A 26,418-nucleotide genomic window follows, 5' to 3' on the forward strand; every position below is an offset into this window, starting at 1 on the left:
ACACGACCAACAGATTGACGGAGAGAGCCGCATTCACGGTTGACAAACCTGTAGCTCTGTCATTGCTGGTATTGTGTGTTGGAGGAAGATTGGTATGCGGATGCAGCCTAGATACTGTGATAGATGATTGCATGTCGTGATTCAATTTAAAAAGAAGTAAGTGACGGAGGTAAATTCTGTTGTACGGAATGCTACATGTGACGCGTCATCGGGAATTTCTCAGGCCAACTTACGCCCAGTGTTTAGAGGAGTAGGCATACGTTCTAAAAATTCCTGGCAGGGTGCTAAGTAAGAGACGGCTGCCACGAACCTTTCCTCCTGTCACATTCCAGCTTCGCTCATACTGTTTGGCCGTCAATATGGTAAGTCTGCCCACCGGTCCACGGCGTTGTTAGTGACACCCCACCCTCTGTGTCGTCATGTTACGGATGGGACGCCATCTTGTAAACCCTCTTGTTTTGTCTGTCTCCCTCTACCTGTTGTTTAGAAACAATTGTTTTTTCTACCGATACGTGTACATCCAACATGTAGACCTTCATCAATTACCATTCCTTTCCTTCTGTGTGTCTGGTCAGAATACTTCCCTGCACGTGTGCATGTCGGGCTTATAAACCAGTGAGGCTGGCCAGACCGTGCATACGTCATATGTCTGCACTTGCATGTGTCTGTTGTAGTTTTTTTAATTGTTTTGTATACTGACGACGTTATTTTTATCGTCCTAGTGACGTTTGCTGACGTCATCAAAATATGTGATGTGCATTTTCGTATATAAGTGAATTTCATGCCATATGTTAGATATAGATATATATTTGTAAGACAGGAATACTTCAGATGTTATTTTCTAGAACTCGTTGTGTTCGTGGTAATACAGTAAGCTGTGTATATCCATACATATGCCTAAATACCTTTTTGTTACACATTAATGTATACACACGTGGCCGGGTATGCTATGCATCAAAAGAAGGATTTGGGTTAACGTAAACTCTGTTCCTTGCTTATAAATCATTATCACAATTTTTATACATAGACGTTTACTTTTTTATAAATGTGAATATTTATCTGTGGTGTTTGTGAGGCGCCAAAGAAACGGTAGATGCAGTATGTCACAAATCTTAATCACACCAGTGATTCAAGACTTCACGATCTAGCAAGCCTCTTAATTCCGAAAATGAAAATGATGACATGAGCTTGTTACAGTATAAAACCTGCGTTCATCGAGATATGAACGCAACTAAAATCTGATTGAGTGATAATGATATCCTGCAAAACAGATGCTTTATATACAACGATGACCTTGTATAAAAACACTGAATGTCAGTTATGTTAGAACATTCTATATGTTATCTTTATCTAATATACATTCTTTTATTGGTAACAGTTATGGTAGAACATCATACGAAAAAAATAGCCTTGATACAGTGACTAACAAACATGTTACTACAAGTCTGTCAACAGTGGAATTCCGCTCATTATTACCATGGCAATGAGAAGGTGTACCACAGAGTACTGCATGCACATGTGTGCGGGTGAACAACGTGTGCGTTTGTACCACTGCGGACCCTTAATGAGCACACGTACATGTATTTTTACAATCCATAGTAATTTACTAGCACGTTAGAAGGGGCTTCATTTAGCCTCGTGTCTGTTGCTAATTTTCTCATTAGTACCAAGCTAATGTGGAACGTAACGACAAGTCGAGGATATATTTGAAAGCAACGATTAATGTTTCACAGTTGAAGATTGATTGTCTATTAATAGTTTGCATTTTCCCCTATCTGTACGAAACCTAAACTTTCTATATACTGTGGATCCAAAATTGCATCAGGGCATAAGCGTATAAGTGACGTCATAGTTAAGAAAGCTTACAATGAGAGATTTTTACTTAAGGCTGAGAGGGAGGGATGTTTGAGCTATTTAGGGTTTGATTCGGGTGATATAAAGAACAGAATGTAATGAAGACGAAATCTGCAACAACGACACCAAACATGACTGAGATAATAAGGCAAAATTATACAGCATTCTGCTATGTCCAGCCACTCCGTTAATACGTAAACCATGACGTCATACGTGGATATGACGATAAATATTGCTGTGTCATGCATGGAAACGCATGCAGGTTTAACAAGCATTTTTTTAAAAATATATCTAACGATACCGTCCTTATTTCTAAAATGAGAATATCTGTAGTTTGACGACCATTTCATACACAGAAATCACAATGAAGTCATTTTAAAAATCTGTCACGGTAGACTTAACGACTATTGCAGGGTGTTTTACCAACCAAACAAGATCTGATCTAAAGACTTAAACTATCACTACAGGTAAACTTCTGTTACTACATGATTGCGTTTAAAGCTATACTGTCGACGCGCTGTTGAGGACAATGAATCAACTTCTCTAAAAGCCGTGATGTAGATTTCTTCTCTCTGTAAACCTAACTCCTTTCATCTTTGCATTTCTACTTATCTATGTTAACCCAAGTTTAGTCTCATATTTCATTGACCATTGTCATCATCAATATCTTATCTTTGACCTTAACAATATTTTCAATCACTTTTTCTTTCTGAGCCATAAGTTAGCGCATATTCCGTTCTATTTCACTGGCTGCTTTCCGTCCTCCTTCTCATTCGAAAATTTGTACCTTTAATTCTATATTTATCTCTTTTTCGTCTCTCTGTCTATAAACAAAAATATTTTAACCAGTTATTAATTGGGTTTCATTATTTATTTTTTCATTAAATTCCTTTTTGTCTCTGAAAAACACGACGAATTCTAATCCGTTTTCCCTTTGTAACATACAATTGACGTGCGTCAAATCTGTATTCACACCGTCAGCTTTCCATGAACATTGTGACGGGATGGGGATATTGGCCTTCAACTGATATGCTAAGAGTCTTTTGCCTGCATTGAGTGCAATAAGTTTCATAAACAACTACCACAAGGTAAATTGCAGACGATAATAGGATCTTATCAATCGAAGGATTTCTCTTCATTTTCTCTCTCTCTTCAGACGCACCATCATCAACAACTGATCTCTTGGTCAATTATGTATACATAAAAATTGAAAATTGGCTTTCAAAGACCATTTCAGGCCGCGAATGTTCCCAATCACTATTCTATTAACACGTATTGATTTATTAGCCCTTTGAATACAGGAACGGTCCATGCTTACTGCCCAGAAACAAGCGTCACACTAACTTACAGACACAGAAAAGAAATTTACATGCACGGTCATGTTTTAGAATAAGCTTTGCATTGCTGTCCGGAAATGATTCAGTTTACAGAAGGGTATGGGATTTGTTTTAGCGAAGTTATATGACTACGCTATACAAAATTCAACATTTAACAGTGATGGATGCCCACGTTTTCTACAAATAAATATCCCTAACGACCGTTTGATGAAGATTGTTGATCACGTGTGCAAGCGCATATGGCTGAATTATTAAGTGACGTAATTCCTTATATAGAATAGCCTCGACGTCAGGTCGAAAGAGTTCAGGTTTATTGAGGCTGTTTTTTTGGTAGGGTTTACAAAGTTAATGGAAACAATACAAAGATTCATCTCGAAGATTGGAAATTCATTGTCTATCATGGCAGACATTCAGCGTTAAATATCTTGAAAACTTCATATATAATTCTAAACTTTGTCCAGGTAAATAAGACACCGATCTGGAAACACTGCGGATGTGTTCAAAACACGTGATATTGCGTGTGTGACGGAAGCTCGTGTTTTATCTCTTTTTTCCTGACTTCTGAGGAAGTAAAAGTTCCCCTTTGATAGTGTGATTAACACTAGTTCTATCATTATTTCGGCACCACACCAAAAAGCTCTTTTATTGAATAGACAGCAAGCGAGTATTTTGGTATACATAGGAATAATAGGATTATACCATCGGTGGGAAACAATAGCTGATGTCTGTGTAGAATATTATTTCATTTCCGGCGGAGTTTTCCTGATACTTATTGTACTCTCAAAGATGATGGATGGTGGAAGTTCCAAGTTTTGGTATGGTATAGTGGTGTTTTAACCAGGTGAATGTGTGATTCGTAAGAAGATGAAAACCGGAATTCTAAAAAAATGGAAATAGGAATTGAAAAATGGAAATATGCATTTTGAAATACAACAGTCTTAACAGCGCATGTAAGACGGAGAACGAAAAGGAAAGAAAGATAAAAAGATTTGCTACAAACGGGATACGGCATGATTAGGCTGAAGTTAGCGTGTGATGTCATCAGAGATGCTTTTCTGAAACAATTATTCCTTTTTAAAGCTTAAACCGGACATGGAATACTTGTCATACGCGTGGATGACAAAAAGGACTCAAAGCATGCAACACAACAAAAATGACGTCATCAATCTGTGATGTTTTGTCAGCAAAAATGAAGAAACCATTTAAATAGTTTTGTGCCAAATTATAGAACAGAAATACTACAATATTTTTCTTCAGGTTAATTTTGCATCATGGAATTTGAAATCTACGTGTGTCGCCAAAATATGCATAACTCGATCTTTTGGTCATATTCTACAATGGAAATTAAAGTTTGCTGAAATGGGATCCCAATTATCGACAACAATTAAGGTTTGGGATATCTCATATTATTCCTGTTTTTAGTACGCATGGTACCAATACACCAACATAGGTTATTGAACAAGGGCTTTGTACATGTATTAGGAATTGTAAACTTGTTTTAATGGTTAATATGTGATGTCAATTGTTTTATTATGTTTTTTTTTTTTTTTTTTTTGTTTTTTGCTTATTTTTTAGATTATTTCTTAAGCTTTGTGGTATTTTCATGGAGTATATTGCAAGTATTGTTTTATTTATTCCGGTATTGTTCAGGAGATGTAATGTGCTCGGTTTTATGAAAGGCGTATATAATATAAGGTAAAAAAAAACCCTCTTGAGCTTACCTTTGGTCACACATACAACTGTTCGTACAACGTTGGGTGCACCTGTATGTAGCATGATATATCTAAGGATTTCAGAACGTCGCGACCTGCACCACATTTTATACACCATATTAGATATACGCTAACTTCAAGTCGTAATGATGAATTTTTCGTTATGTGTATCTGTCTGATTCGTCGATTTTGTTTTTCATTTCCCGATAAAAAAGAATCTAGCTCCGCCCACTTGATAATGATTGGAGGAGTCAATGGCAACACACCACCTACACGCCACGTGTTTCCATTCAGTTTGCAGCTAGGTTTTTCTTTCCTTTGAACGTTTAAGTGTATGTAACTTTTACGTCAGAACTGTGACGTAGAAACACAAAGTTCATAGGTCAGGGAGTAAATATTTCTTGTAATATATAACATTTATTCTATGATTTCTTTGTGGGGATGAGTTAAGATTTATCATTTCTATAGATCAATTCTCTGAAAATACCTCAAATTTCTATGTGGCCAATGTTGTTTTTATGTGTTGTCAGCATACTTGTGAACTTTCTTGTCAAAGTAAACATGAAACTCCTCTTTCATTATCTCTTTGATTTGAATTCGGTTTTCTAATATTGAATCTATTATAGCTTTTTAATATGCTCTCTTGTTTTTGGTATAACATGTTTCAGACAGAGTATAAAAGCTGTGAAAAGTAGTTGTTTTCACCACAAAGCTGTATTTAGCGTGGTGGCTGTGGCTGTAATCTGTGCCCTTGTTGGCTTCAGATTGATCCAAATTCTGTCTTGTCTTCGTTATTGTGTTAATGATGATTTATAAATTTTGATAGCAAGACAATAATTCGACTCAAAACATCAGCATCGATGTAAATGGTTTTCAAGTTTTAAAACCGTGATATGTCGCCTCAACATCACTGTGTTATTCTGCTTCTGGTGTCAACAGCGACGGCAACTTATTGTTGTCGCTAGTGTAAAATATTTGAAATATAAAATTGAAGATTACTGACGTAATTTTCAGGTAATCTTCACGAAAAACATCCCTGCAAACAGCTAGCTGAAAATTCCAAATCAAAATTTCCAAAGAGGAAAAACATACATACATGTAATTCTTGTAAACGGGGCTTCAGCTGCATCATGAAGCCTAGCAACATTTGTGCAAGCAACAACCACTAAAGACTTCGAAATTAATCTAGACAACTCTTGGAATTGTTTAGAATTAAAATTTAACCCTCTTGTTAGCTTAAAACCTACAAACGGAGGTGACTATCAATGTTATTTCATATTATGTATTATCTTTGATAGGAGTATAGAGACATAACAATGCCCGTGTCCATTATACATCCTATTGTAATACCCTGATAGCATTCAGTTATCAAACTGACGGAAGGATCTTTTTAACATCTCTACACGACACCAAATCTCGCGCTTGATACATTTCCTTCAAGAAGAAAATAAAGTCATGCGTGATTCTTCGTCGAGATAAAGTGTTCCCCAAATACTGTAGATTAAATTTGTCAAGTTGTAGTCATGATCGAGGATTTATAAACTTTTTTGCTGAATCTTATTAAAACGCTAACCAATGTCGGAACATAAAATTTCGTTTTATCTTCTTATATTCGTTTTAGCAATGCTTTATCATCCTTCTTGATTTCCTCACGTGTTAGTTTTTTACCGTTTAGTCCCGTGTTAGGACAAGTTTGACCGTTAAGTCCCGTGTTAGAACAAGTTTGACCGTTTAGTCCCGTGTTAGAACAAGTTTTACCGTTAAGTCCCGTGTTAGAACAAGCTTGACCGTTAAGTCCCGTGTTAGAACAAGTTTTACCGTTAAGTCCCGTGTTAGAACATGTTTTACCGTTAAGTCCCGTGTTAGGACAAGTTTGACCAGTAAGTCCCGTGTTAGAACAAGTTTTACCGTTTAGTCCCGTGTTAGAACAAGTTTGACCGTTTAGTCCCGTGTTAGAACAAGTTTTACCGTTAAGTCCCGAGTTAGAACAAGCTTGACCGTTAAGTCCCGTGTTAGAACAAGTTTTACCGTTAAGTCCCGTGTTAGAACATGTTTTACCGTTAAGTCCCGTGTTAGGACAAGTTTGACCAGTAAGTCCCGTGTTAGAACAAGTTTTACCGTTTAGTCCCGTGTTAGAACAAGTTTTACCGTTAAGTCCCGTGTTAGAACATGTTTTACCGTTAAGTCCCGTGTTAGGACAAGTTTGACCAGTAAGTCCCGTGTTAGAACAAGTTTTACCGTTTAGTCCCGTGTTAGAACAAGTTTGACCGTTTAGTCCCGTGTTAGAACAAGTTTGACCGTTAAGTCCCGTGTTAGAACAAGTTTTACCGTTTAGTCCCATGTTAGAACAACTTTTACCGTTAAGTCCCGTGTTAGGACAAGTTTGACCGTTACGTCCCGTGTTAGGACAAGTTTTACCGTTAAGTCCCGTGTTAGAACAAGTTTGACCGTTTAGTCCCGTGTTAGAACAAGTTTGACCAGTAAGTCCCGTGTTAGAACAAGTTTTACCGTTTAGTCCCGTGTTAGAACAAGTTTTACCGTTTAGTCCCATGTTAGAACAACTTTTACCGTTAAGTCCCGTGTTAGGACAAGTTTGACCGTTACGTCCCGTGTTAGGACAAGTTTTACCGTTAAGTCCCGTGTTAGAACAAGTTTGACCGTTTAGTCCCGTGTTAGAACAAGTTTGACCGTTAAGTCCCGTGTTAGAACAAGTTTGACCGTTTAGTCCCGTGTTAGAACAAGTTTAACCGTTTAGTCCCGTGTTAGAACAAGTTTTACCGTTTAGTCCCGTGTTAGGACAAGTATTACCGTTAAGTCCCGTGTTTGAACAAGTTTTACCGTTAAGTCCCGTGTTAGGATAAGTTTTACCGTCAAGTCTCGTGTTAGAACAAGTTTTATCGTTAAGTCCCGTGTTAGGACAAGTTTTACCGTTAAGTCCCGTGTTAGGACAAGTTTGACCGTTGTCCCGTGTTAGGACAAGTTTGACCGTTTAGTCCCGTGTTAGGACAAGTTTGACCGTTAAGTCCCGTGTTAGGACAAGTTTGACCGTTAAGTCCCGTGTTAGGACAAGTTTGACCGTTAAGTCCCGTGTTAGGACAAGTTTGACCGTTAAGTCCCGTGATAGTTCAAGTTTTATTGTTAGTCCCGTACTAGCGCGGGTTTAACTGTAATGTCACATGTTAGCACATGCTTTACTTTAGAGGCCCGTGATAGAACAAGTTTTGTTGCAAAGTTCCCTGCTAGCACAATGTTTACTTTAATGTCACATGTTAACACATGTTTTACTCTAGGTAACACGTGAACAAGTTTTCTCTAAAGTCACACGTTAGCACATGTTTTACTCTACAGTCACAGAGGAACGAAATAACTGCATGTCAATATGCTATATACCACTCCGCTATCAAAATGTATTCGTTACTTATTCAATTTCAAAATGTCGTTTGTATAGTCTTGTGACAAGTTTTTCCCGGCCTCGATCGTAACTACATACGTTTCATACTTCACTTGAAGTTAAGAAGACTAAAACTTTCTTTACATAAACATCTTACCTCGTCTCAAGTGGTGACGACCGGAACATCATACCTTTATTGTCCTTGTTAGTTTTAATAAATGCCGAGTCATCTATAATTTGTGTATTTTTCCACTTGATTCATCAATTTTGCCGACAAATCCTCGTTTTTTCCCTTTATTGTCATTGACGTAATATCAGCTGATAAACGATTTCTCTCTGATATTATATTAGAGGTGTTGGGTTGTACCACTATGGTCAGAGGTGTTGGGTTGTACCACTATGGCCAGAGGTGTTGGGTTGTACCACTCTGATCAGGGGTGTTGGGTTATACAATTTTGATCTGAGGTTTTGGGTTGTACCACTATAATCGGAAGTGTTGGGTTGTACCACTATAATCGGAAGTGTTGCCACTATAATCGGAAGTGTTGGGTTTAACACTTTTGTATACAAACTTTCTTTTTCCAGATGGTTCCATCACGTATTCGCAAAGCAACTAAATATATATATTTTTTGAGAAGGTAGTTTTGTACCATAGACTTTGATTGCTCGACACAGGCGGGGCTAAGCAAAAAATCATACCTAACTCTTCTGAGGTTTTTTTCTTTATAAATACATCATTCAATGAAGCGAACTTCTTGAATAGTACTAGCGTCACAAACTCCTGTCTCAGGTCTGACGTTTATATGGTATTTCTTTTCTCTACAAGATTTCAATTTACATTCTTATTCGAATAAATATGTTAGGAAACATTCACGTTAAGGGAGCAATGTAAATTGGAAGCTTTTAGAGAAAATAAATGGCATATAAACATCACTGCAGTATACACTGTTTGCATTTGAGAATGTGAAATTACATACTTGGATTGACCAAGGTTTACAGGTGTCGCCGATGATGCAGAAGACGCTAATTCTTTCGAAACATCTGGTCTTATTTTCCTTGTAGCTTTTCAGGAATCTTAATGTACATTTTTGTTTTTTACAGTTTGCCCAAGCTTTATGAATTTGAATTGGGTTATGGTTACGGTGACGTGTTGGTAATTTCTTTTTGTTTGTTTGATTTTTATGTGTGTACATGGTGTGGGGCTACACCGAACTTTTATATAACCAATGTGAGATAAGATTAAGTGGTGTCGAATTAGGGCTACACCGAACATGTCTATTAACCGATGACAAGTAAAACTACGGGGTGTGGAATTAGGGGCTACACCGTATATGTCTATTAACCGATGACAAGTAAAACTAAGAGGTGTGGAATTAGGGGCTTCACCGTACATGAACAAACGATAAGTAGAACGTATCACCACAATACGTTGAGTCGCACTTTTGGATAAAATACCCATCAAGCTCTTTACTTTCGTATCGAAACCAGAAGGTAGGTGTATATTGCAGGGATTTTTTGTGTTTCTCAACAAAGCTCGTAGCTGTGTATTGTACTTTAACATAATTGGGTGTTTTTTTTATAGCCAATCAGGGTTGATTATGAGTGGTTTGTTTGTGTTGCTGGCATAATCTACTAAACCCCCCTTAGTCTACGTGTGTGATTTTTTGTCGACAAGCACTGTTGTGTGAGCTTCAAAACACATCGTATTCTATTTATGTTTGTAGATAATATTTTTATCTCAAAACAATAACCACGTTCGTGTAATGCTTTCCTAAAAGCAGGTTATTTCAAAATTTAGTTAACACCGCATTCCATTCCGCTAATATCAAGTTATTAGATAGACAATTACGAAATGTATTGAGTCATGGCTGTAGTGCAAATTCTCATCTAAATTTGACTAACATTTCAATCATTTTGGATTTTCATAGGTTTCAGAATTAAGGCCCTTAGCATCACCGACGAATCCTAAGATGGCCTCTAATAGACTCTGAAGCTGTGTCAAGGGGTGCTATTTTCTTGTGTGTTTGTTGTAGAACTTGCACAAGTTATTTGCCAATGTGTAAGTTAACTGTTGGACCCAAAAGACCGTTAATATAGAATGATACACCTTATTGCGTTTAATGAAGCTATGCAACACATTTATCTTATCATCATACCCGAAATATTGATTAAAGATGTTAGATAGTCTGTTACAGGTAGGATTCCATACGGTAATTGAAATATTCATACAAAAGATGAAATGTTGTTTGAAGAGTGCTGTTGCTGAACCCAAGGTTTTTTACAGTCAACATTGACGAACATTTTTATCAATAACATTTTACTGCTGTCCAACCTCAGCCTTATTCAAACTGTTTTTAACCACATTCTTAGTGTTTAAAAAAACAAGATAAGATTGAAATGGTAAACATTTTAACAGTACTCTTATTTAGCGCTTCTCCAGCTAAACTATTCCCGGAGTAATATTTATTGGACTTAATGCAGTTTCTGAACTGAGAGAGAGAGAGAGAGAGAGAGAGAGAGAGAGAGAGAGAGAGAGAGAGTTAATCACTTAACATGACAAACAACTTTATCACTAACGTTTTCAGGCCTCGCGGCCATCTTCAGGTTTTATCACGAACGTTTTCAGGCCTGGCGGCCATCTTCAGGTTTTATCACGAACGTTTTCAGGCCTGGCGGCCATCTTCAGGTTTTATCACTAACGTTTTCAGGCCTCGCGGCCATCTTCAGGTTTTATCACTAACGTTTTCAGGCCTCGCGGCCATCTTCAGGTTTTATCACGAACGTTTTCAGGCCTCGCGGCCATCTTCAGGTTTTATCACGAACGTTTTCAGGCCTCGCGGCCATCTTCAGGTTTTATCACTAACGTTTTCAGGCCTCGCGGCCATCTTCAGGTTTTATCACTAACGTTTTCAGGCCTCGCGGCCATCTTCAGGTTTTATCACTAACGTTTTCAGGCCTCGCGGCCATCTTCAGGTTATATCACTAACGTTTTCAGGCCTCGCGGCCATCTTCAGGTTATATCACTAACGTTTTCAGGCCTCGCGGCCATCTTCAGGTTATATCACTAACGATTTCAGGCCTCGCGGCCATCTTCAGGTTATATCACTAACGTTTTCAGGCCTCGCGGCCATCTTCAGGTTATATCACTAACGATTTCAGGCCTCGCGGCCATCTTCAGGTTTTATCACGAACGTTTTCAGGCCTGGCGGCCATCTTCAGGTTTTATCACGAACGTTTTCTCTGTATATACGATACACCAAGTTTTTATCTTTTTAAATTATATATATATATATCTGGCTGTTGTCGCTGATGAACTTGAGAAGGTCTTCTCCGCGAAACATAGATGTAACATTTGATTTCCTTTGACTTTTATATAATTTTTTCCTTTGCTCAAAGTCTACTGTATTTATATTTTGTGAGAAACACGTGTTGCTTTACACACCCATGTTTATTGGAACATATAGAATTTAACTGAAATTGTTGAATATAAAATCTCATAACTTAAAGAACATAGTAACCTTACAGAAACTATTTCATATTTAAATGCTAAATATAAATGAACACGTGTCATCTGAAAAGATGCTAGAATAATAAAATTCAGCACAAACGAATGTTAACTCATTGATATTCCTGTTTGGCTATAGAATGTAGTGTTGTAAGCCTCAGATACCAGCAGTAGAGTTTTGATGGAATTTCCAGTCAATATTGTCTCATAGTTCTACAAAAATCAAACAATATGAAGAGAATGGTGAGTACACGACAATGACGACGACTTCAACAACGATAACAATAACAACAAAAACAACAACAACATTCAGCTTGACCTTGATTTTAAATATTAATCCTAGAATTTCAATAGCTTTATAGTAGATCAAATGATTTGTAGTAATATAAGCCTCAGTTTAAATGTCATCCAGTCACGTCCTAAAATTCACCAAAACAAACAAAATCCTAAAAGCAGACGAAACGTCTTTGTACGATTATCGGAAACATTAACAACAAAAACATACATCTAATATATATGTTTTAAGCATGGTTACGTTGGTTAATTTTTTAATCATATTTATAATACTTCAGTATCATCATATTCATGGTAGTACTCAATGAATAATTGGAACCGCTGATGTGATTTGCTGGGCTACTTATTTTATAAAAGCTGTATATATTTCACGCTTAAAGCACGCATTCATTCATGAAATCGTTTATGCAGGGATACGTTATCTGATGATACAAACACGAGACCATCGATACCATTTATAGTTGGGGCAGGTTGTTACGCAGACCCTCATAAATGATTTTTTTATCCTCAACTTATTGTTTGTGTTTTGTGCATACCATAAAATCGGTATGCATTATGTCAGTGTTTAGCATTGTAAAGCTTGTCCGAGACCGATCGATTAATCTCTCTCTGGTTTGACATTTCCTCACAAATCTTCTCCCTACAGAATGATCCTTTACTCGGCAAGACAGCTGCACTGTTACTAGGCTGCTGTGTTTTAGATTTAGCGGTGGTGGAGGGGATAGAGGAGGGGGAGATTGAGGTAGTAAAACATTTCGGTAAATAAGTACATGTGTAGGTAATGAATGTATTGTCAATACGGGCGTCCGCATAGACACTACACGCGCATACAGTAACGGCGCGTGATTAGTTAAACATCGTCTGGTCCATCGTAGATAAAGCTATATATAACCGTTGTCCAAAGTTCTGCCAAGTTCTGGTTAACTCTCGTCGTTCTTTCATGATTTTTCGTCTTATTGTCCATTAGTTATTGTGACTTAACATGTTAACAATTCAATTATTTATTCTTCATGGCATTTTCTAGTTGATTCCGTACATCGAACCGGTTCTTTTATAAACAGAAACATCAGATATATAATTGCACAATCAACACACTAACCGTCTCAGTTCTACATCATGCTAACTATTCTTAAATACACGGTGTTTGTTCTTGTTCGTTAGCGACTTTTATGCAAGACAAATACATGTATCTAATAACAGATGGAAATACATGGTTAATTTATAAACATATTGATATTTACTTTTTCTTGTACTTTCCGACATTCCGTGTCGCCGTCCGATATTTTAAAGGGCGCCTATGCTTACTGGCACGACCTCATTCACTGCATTATTTGAGTCTTTGCCAACAAAAACCTATTTCTATGTAATGAAACTTGTCATTTCATTTATTATTGCAGGGACATGTATGGGTGACGAAACACGGCAATACATATTTCTTAAAAAGAAAAAAAACTGGACGTCGATCTAGAAAGATAGCTAAATAAACAATTACATAACTTTCTCGTCCGAAAAAAAATATTATTAAAAGTTCAATCTTCATTATAATTTAACTTTAAAGATATTAAATGAAAGCAAATTATAAACAAATAGAGCTATACACCAAACTGTTTCTGGAAAGTCCCAGTTGTACAGGAAGGGTGCGCCTCTTCTTTTCATTCTTAAACTGTGATGCCCACCTTGTATACTTTGTATATAAAAATCAGTGATAAATGTGACGTTATCAAAGAGAGAAACGGTGCAGTCACAACAAAGTCACAAGACAAAATGAAGACACCTCAATGTGCATCTTTATATTGCAACTGGAAATAGGGCATTCCTGTTTGAACTCATGTAGCACATTTGGATACAAATATATGTTTAAGCTGCAATACATGAACGAATTAAACCGAAACATACAACTGTTGTCATCTTCTAGAACTATTTAGTGATGTTGGGGCTACAAATATGGATATCCAGAGGTGGCTGTGTTCTCAAAATCAAAGTCACTTACATTAAAATATATAGAAGGGGGATTGGATGGGTGCACATAAATAAATCAATGTGACAAATTTTGATATTGGAAACAATTTTGAGAGAACGTCAATGACATTTATAAATTCTCAATCGTTTCTAGAACGACCGCGGTAGCTAAAATGTCCTTCGGCAGATCATACCAATGATCCCCAACAAACCTTTCAATTTGGGACAGGAGAACCAAATAAAAAGATATCCTGGGCAGATGTTAAACCATCAAAAGAGGAGTGTGTCTATACTTACTCCATATGTTAATGACAAGCAATGGAAACAAAGCATGGTTGCTACGAAATGTCTCATTGAGTGTAGGTAGAATATCCGTCATCTCGTATCTTACCATTAGCGAGTCCATGACATTCTGATATAGTCAACAAGAGATTTGAGCAAATGATTTTGAGACGTACCGGATGCACTGGACATGATTATGGAAAGTTGTATGGAAGCAATTATGGTTTCATCGATAATTGCTCTTTATCGTTGTGTAAAAGAAATTTTTATGGCTGGAATGTATATGCTCAGGAATTTTCTATCACTGTCGTGTTTCTCACTTTGATAACCTGAACATTTGAATCATGTGTTCATTACGAGTATTCCTGATTCATCAAAACGTGATAACACATTAAGAGCTTCTTGCCTTTTGCAGTATTTCCTAGAAGTATTTAGAATTTAGGTATCGATTGTTGTATATTACGATTTTGTTTTCCGTGGACGATGGACAAATCCTTTGTTTTAGATGAATAAATAATAATGATAAAAACGTAGAAACAATTGTTCTGTCAGGACGATAATGAAATATAAATTACATTGTCTTCTGATCTATCGTCTTAGTAGTGACCAGGAAAATGAGTTATTTGAATTTTCCTAAAAAAGTTTTTTAGAATATTTAAACGCAAAACATGTCATCTGTGCAATGTTTTCTGTTACAGGCAGATAAAGTGACAGATGAAACGCTCAAAGGTAAGTTACATTCATTACAATTCATTCTTTTTTTATCGCACGAACGTAATTGTTTTTTTTCTGTCATCAATGTCTGCATATGTTTGTGTTCTTCTTTTCTTTGATTTTTGATGTATTTTTCTTTTTACTGTCCTTTTTAAGATATGAGCTATTTCCTCTTTATCTACAGGTCGTATTACATTTTCCAGTCCGGAGATAGATATGTTCTTACTGACATGTTTTTCAAAATATATTTCTTTTGCAGAATGGCGGGAAGCGTTTTCAATGTTTGACAAAAATGGTGATGGCCATATCAATAGTACAGAACTAGGGACAGTTATGCGTTCACTTGGACAGGCGCCAACAGATGAAGACCTCTTCAAGATTATTCACGATGCAGATAATGACGGTAACATCACATAGAGAAAATTCGGTATTTCGTTGGTGAAAAAAAAAATACCAACATTTCAGTCAAACCCTAAAGTCAAAGTAAAAAAAAGCTATGGCAAAATCTGAACAACAGAAAGATTTACATGTAGACTACTGAAAAAAGCACCAAGAGAATAAGACCAGGTGTAACAAACTAAGCTACTGACCATTTTAGTCATGCATCGACACATTACTGTTTCTGCTTGTATTACATTAACAATGATATCGAAAAATATATCTGTAGCTTGTCAGTCATGTTGGCCCTTAGGACGTGTTTTGTGTTGTCTATCAGGAGATAGTAAGGGCCCCCGTAGTTTGCTGTATACTGTATCCACACTGTCAGTCATGTTGGCCCTGAGGACGTGTTTTGTGTATCAGGAGATAGTAAGGGCCCCCGTAGTTTGCTGTATACTGTATCCACACTGCCAGTCATGTTGGCCCTGAGGACGTGTTTTATGTATCAGGAGATAGTAAGGGCCCCCGTAGTTTGCTGTATACTGTATCCACACTGCCAGTCATGTTGGCCCTGAGGACGTGTTTTGTGTTGTCTATCAGGAGATAGTAAGGGCCCCCGTAGTTTGCTGTATACTGTATCCACACTGTCAGTCATGTTGGCCCTGAGGACGTGTTTTGTGTATCAGGAGATAGTAAGGGCCCCCGTAGTTTGCTGTATACTGTATCCACACTGTCAGTCATGTTGGCCCTGAGGACGTGTTTTGTGTATCAGGAGATAGTAAGGGCCCCCGTAGTTTGCTGTATACTGTATCCACACTGCCAGTCATGTTGGCCCTGAGGACGTGTTTTGTGTTGTCTATCAGGAGATAGTAAGGGCCCCCGTAGTTTGCTGTATACTGTATCCACACTGCCAGTCATGTTGGCCCTGAGGACGTGTTTTGTGTTGTCTATCAGGAGATAGTAAGGGCCCCCGTAGTTTGCTGTATACTGTATCCACACTGTCAGTCATGTTGGCCCTGAGGACGTGTTTTGTGTATCAGGAGATAGTAAGGGCCCCCGTAGTTTGCTGTATACTGTATCCACACTGCCAGTCATGTTGGCCCTGAGGACGTGTTTTGTGTTGTCTATCAGGAGATAGTAAGGGCCCCCGTAGTTTGCTGTATACTGTATCCACACTGTCAGTCATGTTGGCCCTGAGGACGTGTTTTGTGTTGTCTATCAGGAGATAGTAAGGGCCCCCGTAATTTGCTGTATACTGTATCCACACTGTCAGTCATGTTGGCCCTGAGGACGTGTATTTTGTTGTCTTGATATCAGGAGATAGTAAGGTCCCCCGTAGTTTGCTGTATACTGTATCCACACTGCCAGTCATGTTGGCCCTGAGGACGTGTTTTGTGTTGTCTATCAGGAGATCGTAAGGTCCCCCGTAGTTTGCTGTATACTGTATCCACACTGCCAGTCATGTTGGCCCTGAGGACGTGTTTTGTGTTGTCTATCAGGAGATCGTAAGGGCCCCCGTAGTTTGCCCTATACTGTATCCACACTGTCAGTCATGTTAGCCCTGCGGACGTGTTTTGTGTTGTCTATCAGGAGATAGTAAGGGCACCCGTATTTTGCTGTATACTGTATCCACACTGCCAGTCATGTTGGCCCTGAGGACGTGTTTTGTGTTGTCTATCAGGAGATAGGAAGGGCCCCCATAGTTTGCTGTATACTGTATCCACACTGTCAGTCATGTTGGCCCTGAGGACGTGTTCTGTGTATCAGGAGATAGTAAGGGCCCCCGTAGTTTGCTGTATACTGTATCCACACTGTCAGTCATGTTAGCCCTGCGGACGTGTTTTGTGTTTTCTATCAGGAGATAGTAAGGGCACCCGTATTTTGCTGTTTACTGTATCCACACTGTCAGTCATGTTGGCCCTGAGGACGTGTTCTGTGTATCAGGAGATAGTAAGGGCCCCCGTATTTTGCTGTATACTGTATCCACACTGTCAGTCATGTTGGCCCTGAGGACGTGTTTTGTGTTGTCTATCAGGAGATAGTAAGGGTCCCCGTATTTGGCTGTATACGGTATCCACACTGTCAGTCATGTTGGCCCTGCGGACGTGTTTTTGTTGTCTATCAGGAGATCGTAAGGGCCCCCGTATTTGCCCTATACTGTATCCACACTGTCAGTCATGTTGGCCCTGCGGACGTGTTTTGTGTTGTCTATCAGGAGATAGTAAGGGCCCCCGTATTTGGCTGTATACGGTATCCACACTGTCAGTCATGTTGGCCCTGCGGATGTGTTTTGTGTTGTCTATCAGGAGATAGTAAGGGCCCCCGTATTTGGCTGTATACGGTATCCACATTGTCAGTCATGTTGGCCCTGCGGACGTGTTTTGTGTTGTCTATCAGGAGATAGTAAGGGCCCCCGTAGTTTGCTGTATACTGTATCCACACTGTCAGTCATGTTGGCCCTGAGGACGTGTTTTGTGTTGTCTATCAGGAGATAGTAAGGGCCCCCGTAGTTTGCTGTATACTGTATCCACACTGTCAGTCATGTTGGCCCTGAGGACGTGTTTTGTGTTGTCTATCAGGAGATAGTAAGGGCCCCCCGTAGTTTGCTGTATACTGTATCCACACTGTCAGTCATGTTGGCCCTGAGGACGTGTTTTGTGTATCAGGAGATAGTAAGGGCCCCCGTAGTTTGCTGTATACTGTACCACACTGTCAGTCATGTTGGCCCTGAGGACGTGTTTTGTGTATCAGGAGATAGTAAGGCCCCCGTAGTTTGCTGTATACTGTATCCACACTGTCAGTCATGTTGGCCCTGAGGACGTGTTTTGTGTTGTCTATCAGGAGATAGTAAGGGCCCCCCGTAGTTTGCTGTATACTGTATCCACACTGTCAGTCATGTTGGCCCTGAGGACGTGTTTTGTGTATCAGGAGATAGTAAGGGCCTCCGTAGTTTGCTGTATACTGTACCACACTGTCAGTCATGTTGGCCCTGAGGACGTGTTTTGTGTATCAGGAGATAGTAAGGGTCCCCGTAGTTTGTTGTTTACTGCATCCACACTGTCACTCATGTTGGCCCTGAGGACGTGTTTTGTGTATCAGGAGATAGTAAGGGTCCCCGTAGTTTGCTGTATACTGCATCTACACTGTCAGTCATGTTGGCCCTGAGGACGTGTTTTGTGTTGTCTATCAGGAGATAGTAAGGGCCCCCCGTAGTTTGCTGTATACTGCATCTACACTGTCAGTCATGTTGGCCCTGAGGACGTGTTTTGTGTTGTCTATCAGGAGATAGTAAGGGCCCCCGTAGTTTGCTGTATACTGTATCACACTGTCAGTCATGTTGGCCCTGAGGACGTGTTTTGTGTATCAGGAGATAGTAAGGGCCCCCGTAGTTTGCTGTATACTGTACCACACTGTCAGTCATGTTGGCCCTGAGGACGTGTTTTGTGTTGTCTATCAGGAGATAGTAAGGGCCCCCCGTAGTTTTCTGTATACTGTATCCACACTGTCAGTCATGTTGGCCCCGAGGACGTGTCTTGTGTTGTCTTGATATCAGGAGATACTAAGGGCCCCCGTAGTTTGCTGTATACTGTATCCACACTGTCAGTCATGTTGGCCCTGAGGACGTGTTTTGTGTATCAGGAGATAGTAAGGGCCCCCGTAGTTTTCTGTATACTGTATCCACACTGTCAGTCATGTTGGCCCTGAGGACGTGTTTTGTGTTGTCTATCAGGAGATAGTAAGGGCCCCCCGTAGTTTGCTGTATACTGTATCCACACTGTCAGTCATGTTGGCCCTGAGGACGTGTTTTGTGTATCAGGAGATAGTAAGGGCCCCCGTAGTTTGCTGTATACTGTACCACACTGTCAGTCATGTTGGCCCTGAGGACGTGTTTTGTGTATCAGGAGATAGTAAGGCCCCCGTAGTTTGCTGTATACTGTATCCACACTGTCAGTCATGTTGGCCCTGAGGACGTGTTTTGTGTTGTCTATCAGGAGATAGTAAGGGCCCCCCGTAGTTTGCTGTATACTGTATCCACACTGTCAGTCATGTTGGCCCTGAGGACGTGTTTTGTGTATCAGGAGATAGTAAGGGCCCCCGTAGTTTGCTGTATACTGTACCACACTGTCAGTCATGTTGGCCCTGAGGACGTGTTTTGTGTATCAGGAGATAGTAAGGCCCCCGTAGTTTGCTGTATACTGTATCCACACTGTCAGTCATGTTGGCCCTGAGGACGTGTTTTGTGTATCAGGAGATAGTAAGGGCCCCCGTAGTTTGCTGTATACTGTACCACACTGTCAGTCATGTTGGCCCTGAGGACGTGTTTTGTGTTGTCTATCAGGAGATAGTAAGGGCCCCCCGTAGTTTTCTGTATACTGTATCCACACTGTCAGTCATGTTGGCCCCGAGGACGTGTCTTGTGTTGTCTTGATATCAGGAGATACTAAGGGCCCCCGTAGTTTGCTGTATACTGTATCCACACTGTCAGTCATGTTGGCCCTGAGGACGTGTTTTGTGTATCAGGAGATAGTAAGGGCCCCCCGTAGTTTTCTGTATACTGTATCCACACTGTCAGTCATGTTGGCCCCGAGGACGTGTCTTGTGTTGTCTTGATATCAGGAGATACTAAGGGCCCCCGTAATTTGCTGTATACTGTATCCACACTGTCAGTCATGTTGGCCCTGAGGACGTGTTTTGTGTATCAGGAGATAGTAAGGGCCCCGTATTTGGCTGTATACTGTATCCACACTGTCAGTCATGTTGGTCCTGAGGACGTGTTTTGTGTTGTCTATCAGGAGATAGTAAGGGCCCCCCGTAGTTTGCTGTATACTGTATCCACACTGTCAGTCATGTTGGCCCTGAGGACGTGTTTTGTGTATCAGGAGATAGTAAGGGCCCCCGTAGTTTGCTGTATACTGTACCACACTGTCAGTCATGTTGGCCCTGAGGACGTGTTTTGTGTATCAGGAGATAGTAAGGCCCCCGTAGTTTGCTGTATACTGTATCCACACTGTCAGTCATGTTGGCCCTGAGGACGTGTTTTGTGTTGTCTATCAGGAGATAGTAAGGGCCCCCCGTAGTTTGCTGTATACTGTATCCACACTGTCAGTCATGTTGGCCCTGAGGACGTGTTTTGTGTATCAGGAGATAGTAAGGGCCTCCGTAGTTTGCTGTATACTGTACCACACTGTCAGTCATGTTGGCCCTGAGGACGTGTTTTGTGTATCAGGAGATAGTAAGGGTCCCCGTAGTTTGTTGTTTACTGCATCCACACTGTCACTCATGTTGGCCCTGAGGACGTGTTTTGTGTATCAGGAGATAGTAAGGGTCCCCGTAGTTTGCTGTATACTGCATCTACACTGTCAGTCATGTTGGCCCTGAGGACGTGTTTTGTGTTGTCTATCAGGAGATAGTAAGGGCCCCCCGTAGTTTGCTGTATACTGCATCTACACTGTCAGTCATGTTGGCCCTGAGGACGTGTTTTGTGTTGTCTATCAGGAGATAGTAAGGGCCCCCGTAGTTTGCTGTATACTGTATCACACTGTCAGTCATGTTGGCCCTGAGGACGTGTTTTGTGTATCAGGAGATAGTAAGGGCCCCCGTAGTTTGCTGTATACTGTACCACACTGTCAGTCATGTTGGCCCTGAGGACGTGTTTTGTGTTGTCTATCAGGAGATAGTAAGGGCCCCCCGTATTTTTCTGTATACTGTATCCACACTGTCAGTCATGTTGGCCCCGAGGACGTGTCTTGTGTTGTCTTGATATCAGGAGATACTAAGGGCCCCCGTAGTTTGCTGTATACTGTATCCACACTGTCAGTCATGTTGGCCCTGAGGACGTGTTTTGTGTATCAGGAGATAGTAAGGGCCCCCGTAGTTTTCTGTATACTGTATCCACACTGTCAGTCATGTTGGCCCTGAGGACGTGTTTTGTGTTGTCTATCAGGAGATAGTAAGGGCCCCCCGTAGTTTGCTGTATACTGTATCCACACTGTCAGTCATGTTGGCCCTGAGGACGTGTTTTGTGTATCAGGAGATAGTAAGGGCCCCCGTAGTTTGCTGTATACTGTACCACACTGTCAGTCATGTTGGCCCTGAGGACGTGTTTTGTGTATCAGGAGATAGTAAGGCCCCCGTAGTTTGCTGTATACTGTATCCACACTGTCAGTCATGTTGGCCCTGAGGACGTGTTTTGTGTTGTCTATCAGGAGATAGTAAGGGCCCCCCGTAGTTTGCTGTATACTGTATCCACACTGTCAGTCATGTTGGCCCTGAGGACGTGTTTTGTGTATCAGGAGATAGTAAGGGCCCCCGTAGTTTGCTGTATACTGTACCACACTGTCAGTCATGTTGGCCCTGAGGACGTGTTTTGTGTATCAGGAGATAGTAAGGCCCCCGTAGTTTGCTGTATACTGTATCCACACTGTCAGTCATGTTGGCCCTGAGGACGTGTTTTGTGTATCAGGAGATAGTAAGGGCCCCCGTAGTTTGCTGTATACTGTACCACACTGTCAGTCATGTTGGCCCTGAGGACGTGTTTTGTGTTGTCTATCAGGAGATAGTAAGGGCCCCCCGTAGTTTTCTGTATACTGTATCCACACTGTCAGTCATGTTGGCCCCGAGGACGTGTCTTGTGTTGTCTTGATATCAGGAGATACTAAGGGCCCCCGTAGTTTGCTGTATACTGTATCCACACTGTCAGTCATGTTGGCCCTGAGGACGTGTTTTGTGTATCAGGAGATAGTAAGGGCCCCCCGTAGTTTTCTGTATACTGTATCCACACTGTCAGTCATGTTGGCCCCGAGGACGTGTCTTGTGTTGTCTTGATATCAGGAGATACTAAGGGCCCCCGTAATTTGCTGTATACTGTATCCACACTGTCAGTCATGTTGGCCCTGAGGACGTGTTTTGTGTATCAGGAGATAGTAAGGGCCCCGTATTTGGCTGTATACTGTATCCACACTGTCAGTCATGTTGGTCCTGAGGACGTGTTTTGTGTTGTCTATCAGGAGATAGTAAGGGCCCCCGTAGTTTGCTGTATACTGCATCTACACTGTCAGTCATGTTGGCCCTGAGGACGTGTTTTGTGTTGTCTATCAGGAGATAGTAAGGGCCCCCGTAGTTTGCTGTATACTGTACCACACTGTCAGTCATGTTGGCCCTGAGGACGTGTTTTGTGTATCAGGAGATAGTAAGGGCCCCCCGTAGTTTTCTGTATACTGTATCCACACTGTCAGTCATGTTGGTCCCGAGGACGTGTTTTGTGTTGTCTATCAGGAGATAGTAAGGGCCCCCGTAGTTTGCTGTATAGTGTATCCACACTGTCAGTTTGCATCTGCGTTCACCAAAATATCCATTCCACTTTCATCGTACTTACTGATGTTTTCACACAGGCAGTGGGACGGTAGACTTTGACGAATTTGTGGAAATGATGATTCGATTTATGAAAAACATTGACCCGGAAACGGAAATGAGGGACGCATTTAAAGTGTTCGATAAAGACGGAAATGGCTATATCAGTGCAATGGAGCTGAGATATGTTATGACCAATCTTGGTGAGCGTCTTTCGGAGGAGGAGGTAGACGAAATGATCAAAGAGGCTGACATCGATGGCGATGGACAAGTGAACTATGAAGGTAAGTAAAACAATAACAACATTTTCAATAGAAAGAGTTTTTAACGTTTGATAAAATAAGTAAAAATCAGGTGTTCACGACTTTTACATCAATGAAAAGACTAATGCCAAATCAAAAGTGAACGAAATGACAGTCGCATCGACAAAGGGTTTGGCAATATTTTAATTTGTACCTGGTTTCGATGTGAGAAAGTTTATACACCTCACGTTTCACATATATTTAACTAGCGCACTTTGGTGGTATGCAAATTCACTCCTCCTTGATATGCATATGTCCAGGAATATTTCATGCGAGTGCATGGTGAAATTACCCCACCCTGTCACAGACACTGTCCATTTTTCCCTCTCACATAGAATAATAAATGATATGATATGGTGTTTTGAATATGTGATCTTATAGTTTACATCATTTCTTATTTGCAGAATTTGTAAAAATGGTGTGCAAAAAGTAAAGGATTTCAACGGATTTCGGAAAGGACAATGAAACAAGCTTCATTCAGCTTTTTACAAACCATTCCATGAAAATCATGCACATCTTGCACTGAAACGTAGACAAGGTCATAAATCATACATTGTCACGCGGGAAGGTCAAGGTCACCAAATCATAAAAAAAGTGAGTTGAAAGGTCAAGCTCACTACATTATGCATGTTAAATGGTCAATGTTTTTAATTATCTTGGATATACATTATCACTGAATAAGTGATGACGTAATCTGACCTTCGTTTGACCTTTGACGTCACACATCGCTCCTTCACAAAACTCTTCAGTGTAACATACATAGCCATGCATACATGTTACCTCGTTTCCTGACCTGGTGTATTATCGCTGCTACACGGAATCTGCCAAGACCCTTGGAGCGAGGTTAAATCCAGCATAGCGTCATAGTCATTCCCTACCAAAGTGTGAAAATGTAAACCCCCCCTACCAGATTGATGGAAAATGGCTTTGGTTGATATACATGCGATCAGAGCATTTGTACAGAAGACACATTTGCAGACGTTGCTGCTTTAGTCTACAAATGAGAATTGTATCTGAACCTTACAATGGTGTCCAGCTAAGTAAGTTTTAAGTGATGTTTTGTTTACTTGTAGAAATCTGATGTATCAGTACTTTACTTTAACTGTACAATGAACAGCTATAATATATATGTGAAGGCATGTGATCTGTCACGTGTTATTTGTAACTATATATATATATATACACGCAATCGCTATCGACATATTTCACTTAAACAGAAATTTATCTTTCTGATTGAATAATACCATAATGTTCCATCAATGCCGATTTCCTGCCCTTTTGTTTCTTGTAGTTGCGGTGTTAAAAAGGAAAGGATGTGGTCGGTAGTGTATAGTGAGATAAACATACGCCAACAGCGAAAAATAATTCGAGAGTGCGGCTGCTTTGGCTTTTAGAACAAAATACGAAACTACGGTTACTATTGTAATGAGTACGGTGATTGATTTGGACTGTAATTTTCTACAACAACAAATAAAAACAACACTATCAGTTAACTAACACATAATATTACTCTTATTCATTTGATTTTAGTTGGGAGGATGTGCTGGGGACATCTTGATGATTTCTTATTTTGTTTAAAGAACTCAGAAATGCACACAATGCGAAAAATCGTATTTGTTTTTTTTTTTTTTTTTATTTTGAATTTCTTTTACATTATTGCATATATATCTTTTAATTTTGAGTGTTTACAAATATTTGACACACAAAATCTACATAATGTATATAATAATCTGATAGATATACCCTGCTTGCATAATGTTCAACTTGTCAATGACAATCAACGTCGTAAATCGTAAATTTTGGTTTGGAAATGATTCAAAATGATGTCAGCAGTGAAGATATTTCGTGATAAATAAATCATGATAATTAATATTTGTGATTTGTATTTTTATTTCCAAGATATCTATCGCAAAAGGCAACAAAAAAAAACTGATAAGAAGAAACAAAATAAAAAACAGCAAACAAACAAACAAAAACAAAGGAAAGGGAAAGAAATAACAAAAAAGAAAACAAAACGAAACAAAAAAGTTTACTCTTTGCATCATATATCTATGATGAAACATAAAGGTTAAATTTGATAAACACATTCTTGTAGATGGCTATTATCGTACAATGAGCAAAGGATGAAGACAAGTCCTTTACTTTTTTTTTTTACATATTTATCTTCCTCTTTCCATCCCGAACAAAGAAAGAGTCGATATTGTACATGTATTTCAGTCACCTAAAGATAATATTAAGATTATAACGGGTCTGAACTAGATTTGTATATCGTTAGTTATCAACGGCTTACACTCGCTTTATCATGTAAGAAGAAACCTACCGACAAGATCTACATGTAAGCATTACTTTAATATTAGTTAAGGAAAAAATCAATCCAGTTCTACAATTCTATATTCTCGAGGCTCAATTTCAAATGTGAAAATAAAAAGAACCATACAAATAAAAAAAATCTATGAATTTCTTTCCTGTCATTAAGTTTCAAACACTTGCTAGTGACAAGAATACATCGCTAATATTTGTTTTCGCTCGCTAGATAGAAATACGCAGAAGCAAAACCTGAGGATTATTTCCATAGAAACAGACAAACGCACATGATGTGTGCATGGACAGATATAGCAAGCGGTGTTGACGATTAAGGTACATCGTAATCTTGCTGGTAATAACTTTTGTCTCTACAGGATACATTGATATGTTTACATAAGACGCTTCAAACAGAGTGTTTTCTAAGTGTTTGGGATGCTATACGTTAAGCGAGATATAACATATTGATCTTTTCATCTAAACTTCTTGATCTGTATATTTTATGTTATCCTGAAAGATTCTTGGCCTATCAGACTGCCAAGAATCTAAATGATTTAATTTAGTTTTGCCAAAATAGATAAATTCCTCTTTTTAAGATCTGATAAAGACTTTCTTGAAGCTTTAGTAATTTGTGGACACTGATGTAATTTGAGAGATAAATACAAGCGCATGCCAATATAGTTCACGATAGTACACTGATACCACACGTACCATCGACAATATCAACCAAATCAGTAGATGTTGCCGGGAAAGAGTTATCTCCCAACTCATGTACATTTCGTCGGGAACGAGTTATCTCCCATCTCATGTACATCTGTACACGTGCAGATAAAATGAACTCGTAAACTGATGTATTTATCGCACAAATCCCCTTTTATACTTACATATGTATCTGATGAACTTAAATTCATTATATTTTCTTATTTTGTAAACTTTTACAACAATACAAAATAGCATTTTTGATACTCATTCTTACACGAAAACTTATATATATTTTAATCCTTTCAAAATACTGGAAGCTTCTTTTAGAGTGCTATAT

General features: G+C 39.5%; 1 protein-coding gene across 2 annotated transcripts; it reads left to right on the top strand.

The window, feature by feature from the left end:
- LOC132543502 (calmodulin-like) lies at positions 1 to 24,948 on the top strand. Of its 2 annotated transcripts, XR_009553971.1 has the most exons (6): positions 1 to 362; positions 15,033 to 15,063; positions 15,308 to 15,451; positions 22,818 to 23,060; positions 23,483 to 24,118; positions 24,370 to 24,948. XR_009553971.1 is itself a non-coding variant. In XM_060207011.1 (5 exons), exons 1-5 carry the CDS (start codon positions 360 to 362, stop codon positions 23,509 to 23,511), a joined length of 450 nt encoding a protein of 149 aa, XP_060062994.1. In that variant the 5' UTR covers positions 1 to 359; the 3' UTR covers positions 23,512 to 24,948. The 2 variants fall into 2 exon arrangements, 1 of the variants encoding a protein (XP_060062994.1); XM_060207011.1 differs by having other exon boundaries at positions 23,483 to 24,948.
- Positions 24,949 to 26,418: the final 1,470 nt, after the last annotated feature.

The sequence above is a fragment of the Ylistrum balloti genome, unplaced genomic scaffold (genome assembly GCF_031769215.1).
Source record: "Ylistrum balloti isolate Yb309-2 unplaced genomic scaffold, AGI_CSIRO_Ybal_v1 Utg369758, whole genome shotgun sequence".
Lineage (NCBI taxonomy): Eukaryota > Metazoa > Mollusca > Bivalvia > Pectinida > Pectinidae > Ylistrum > Ylistrum balloti.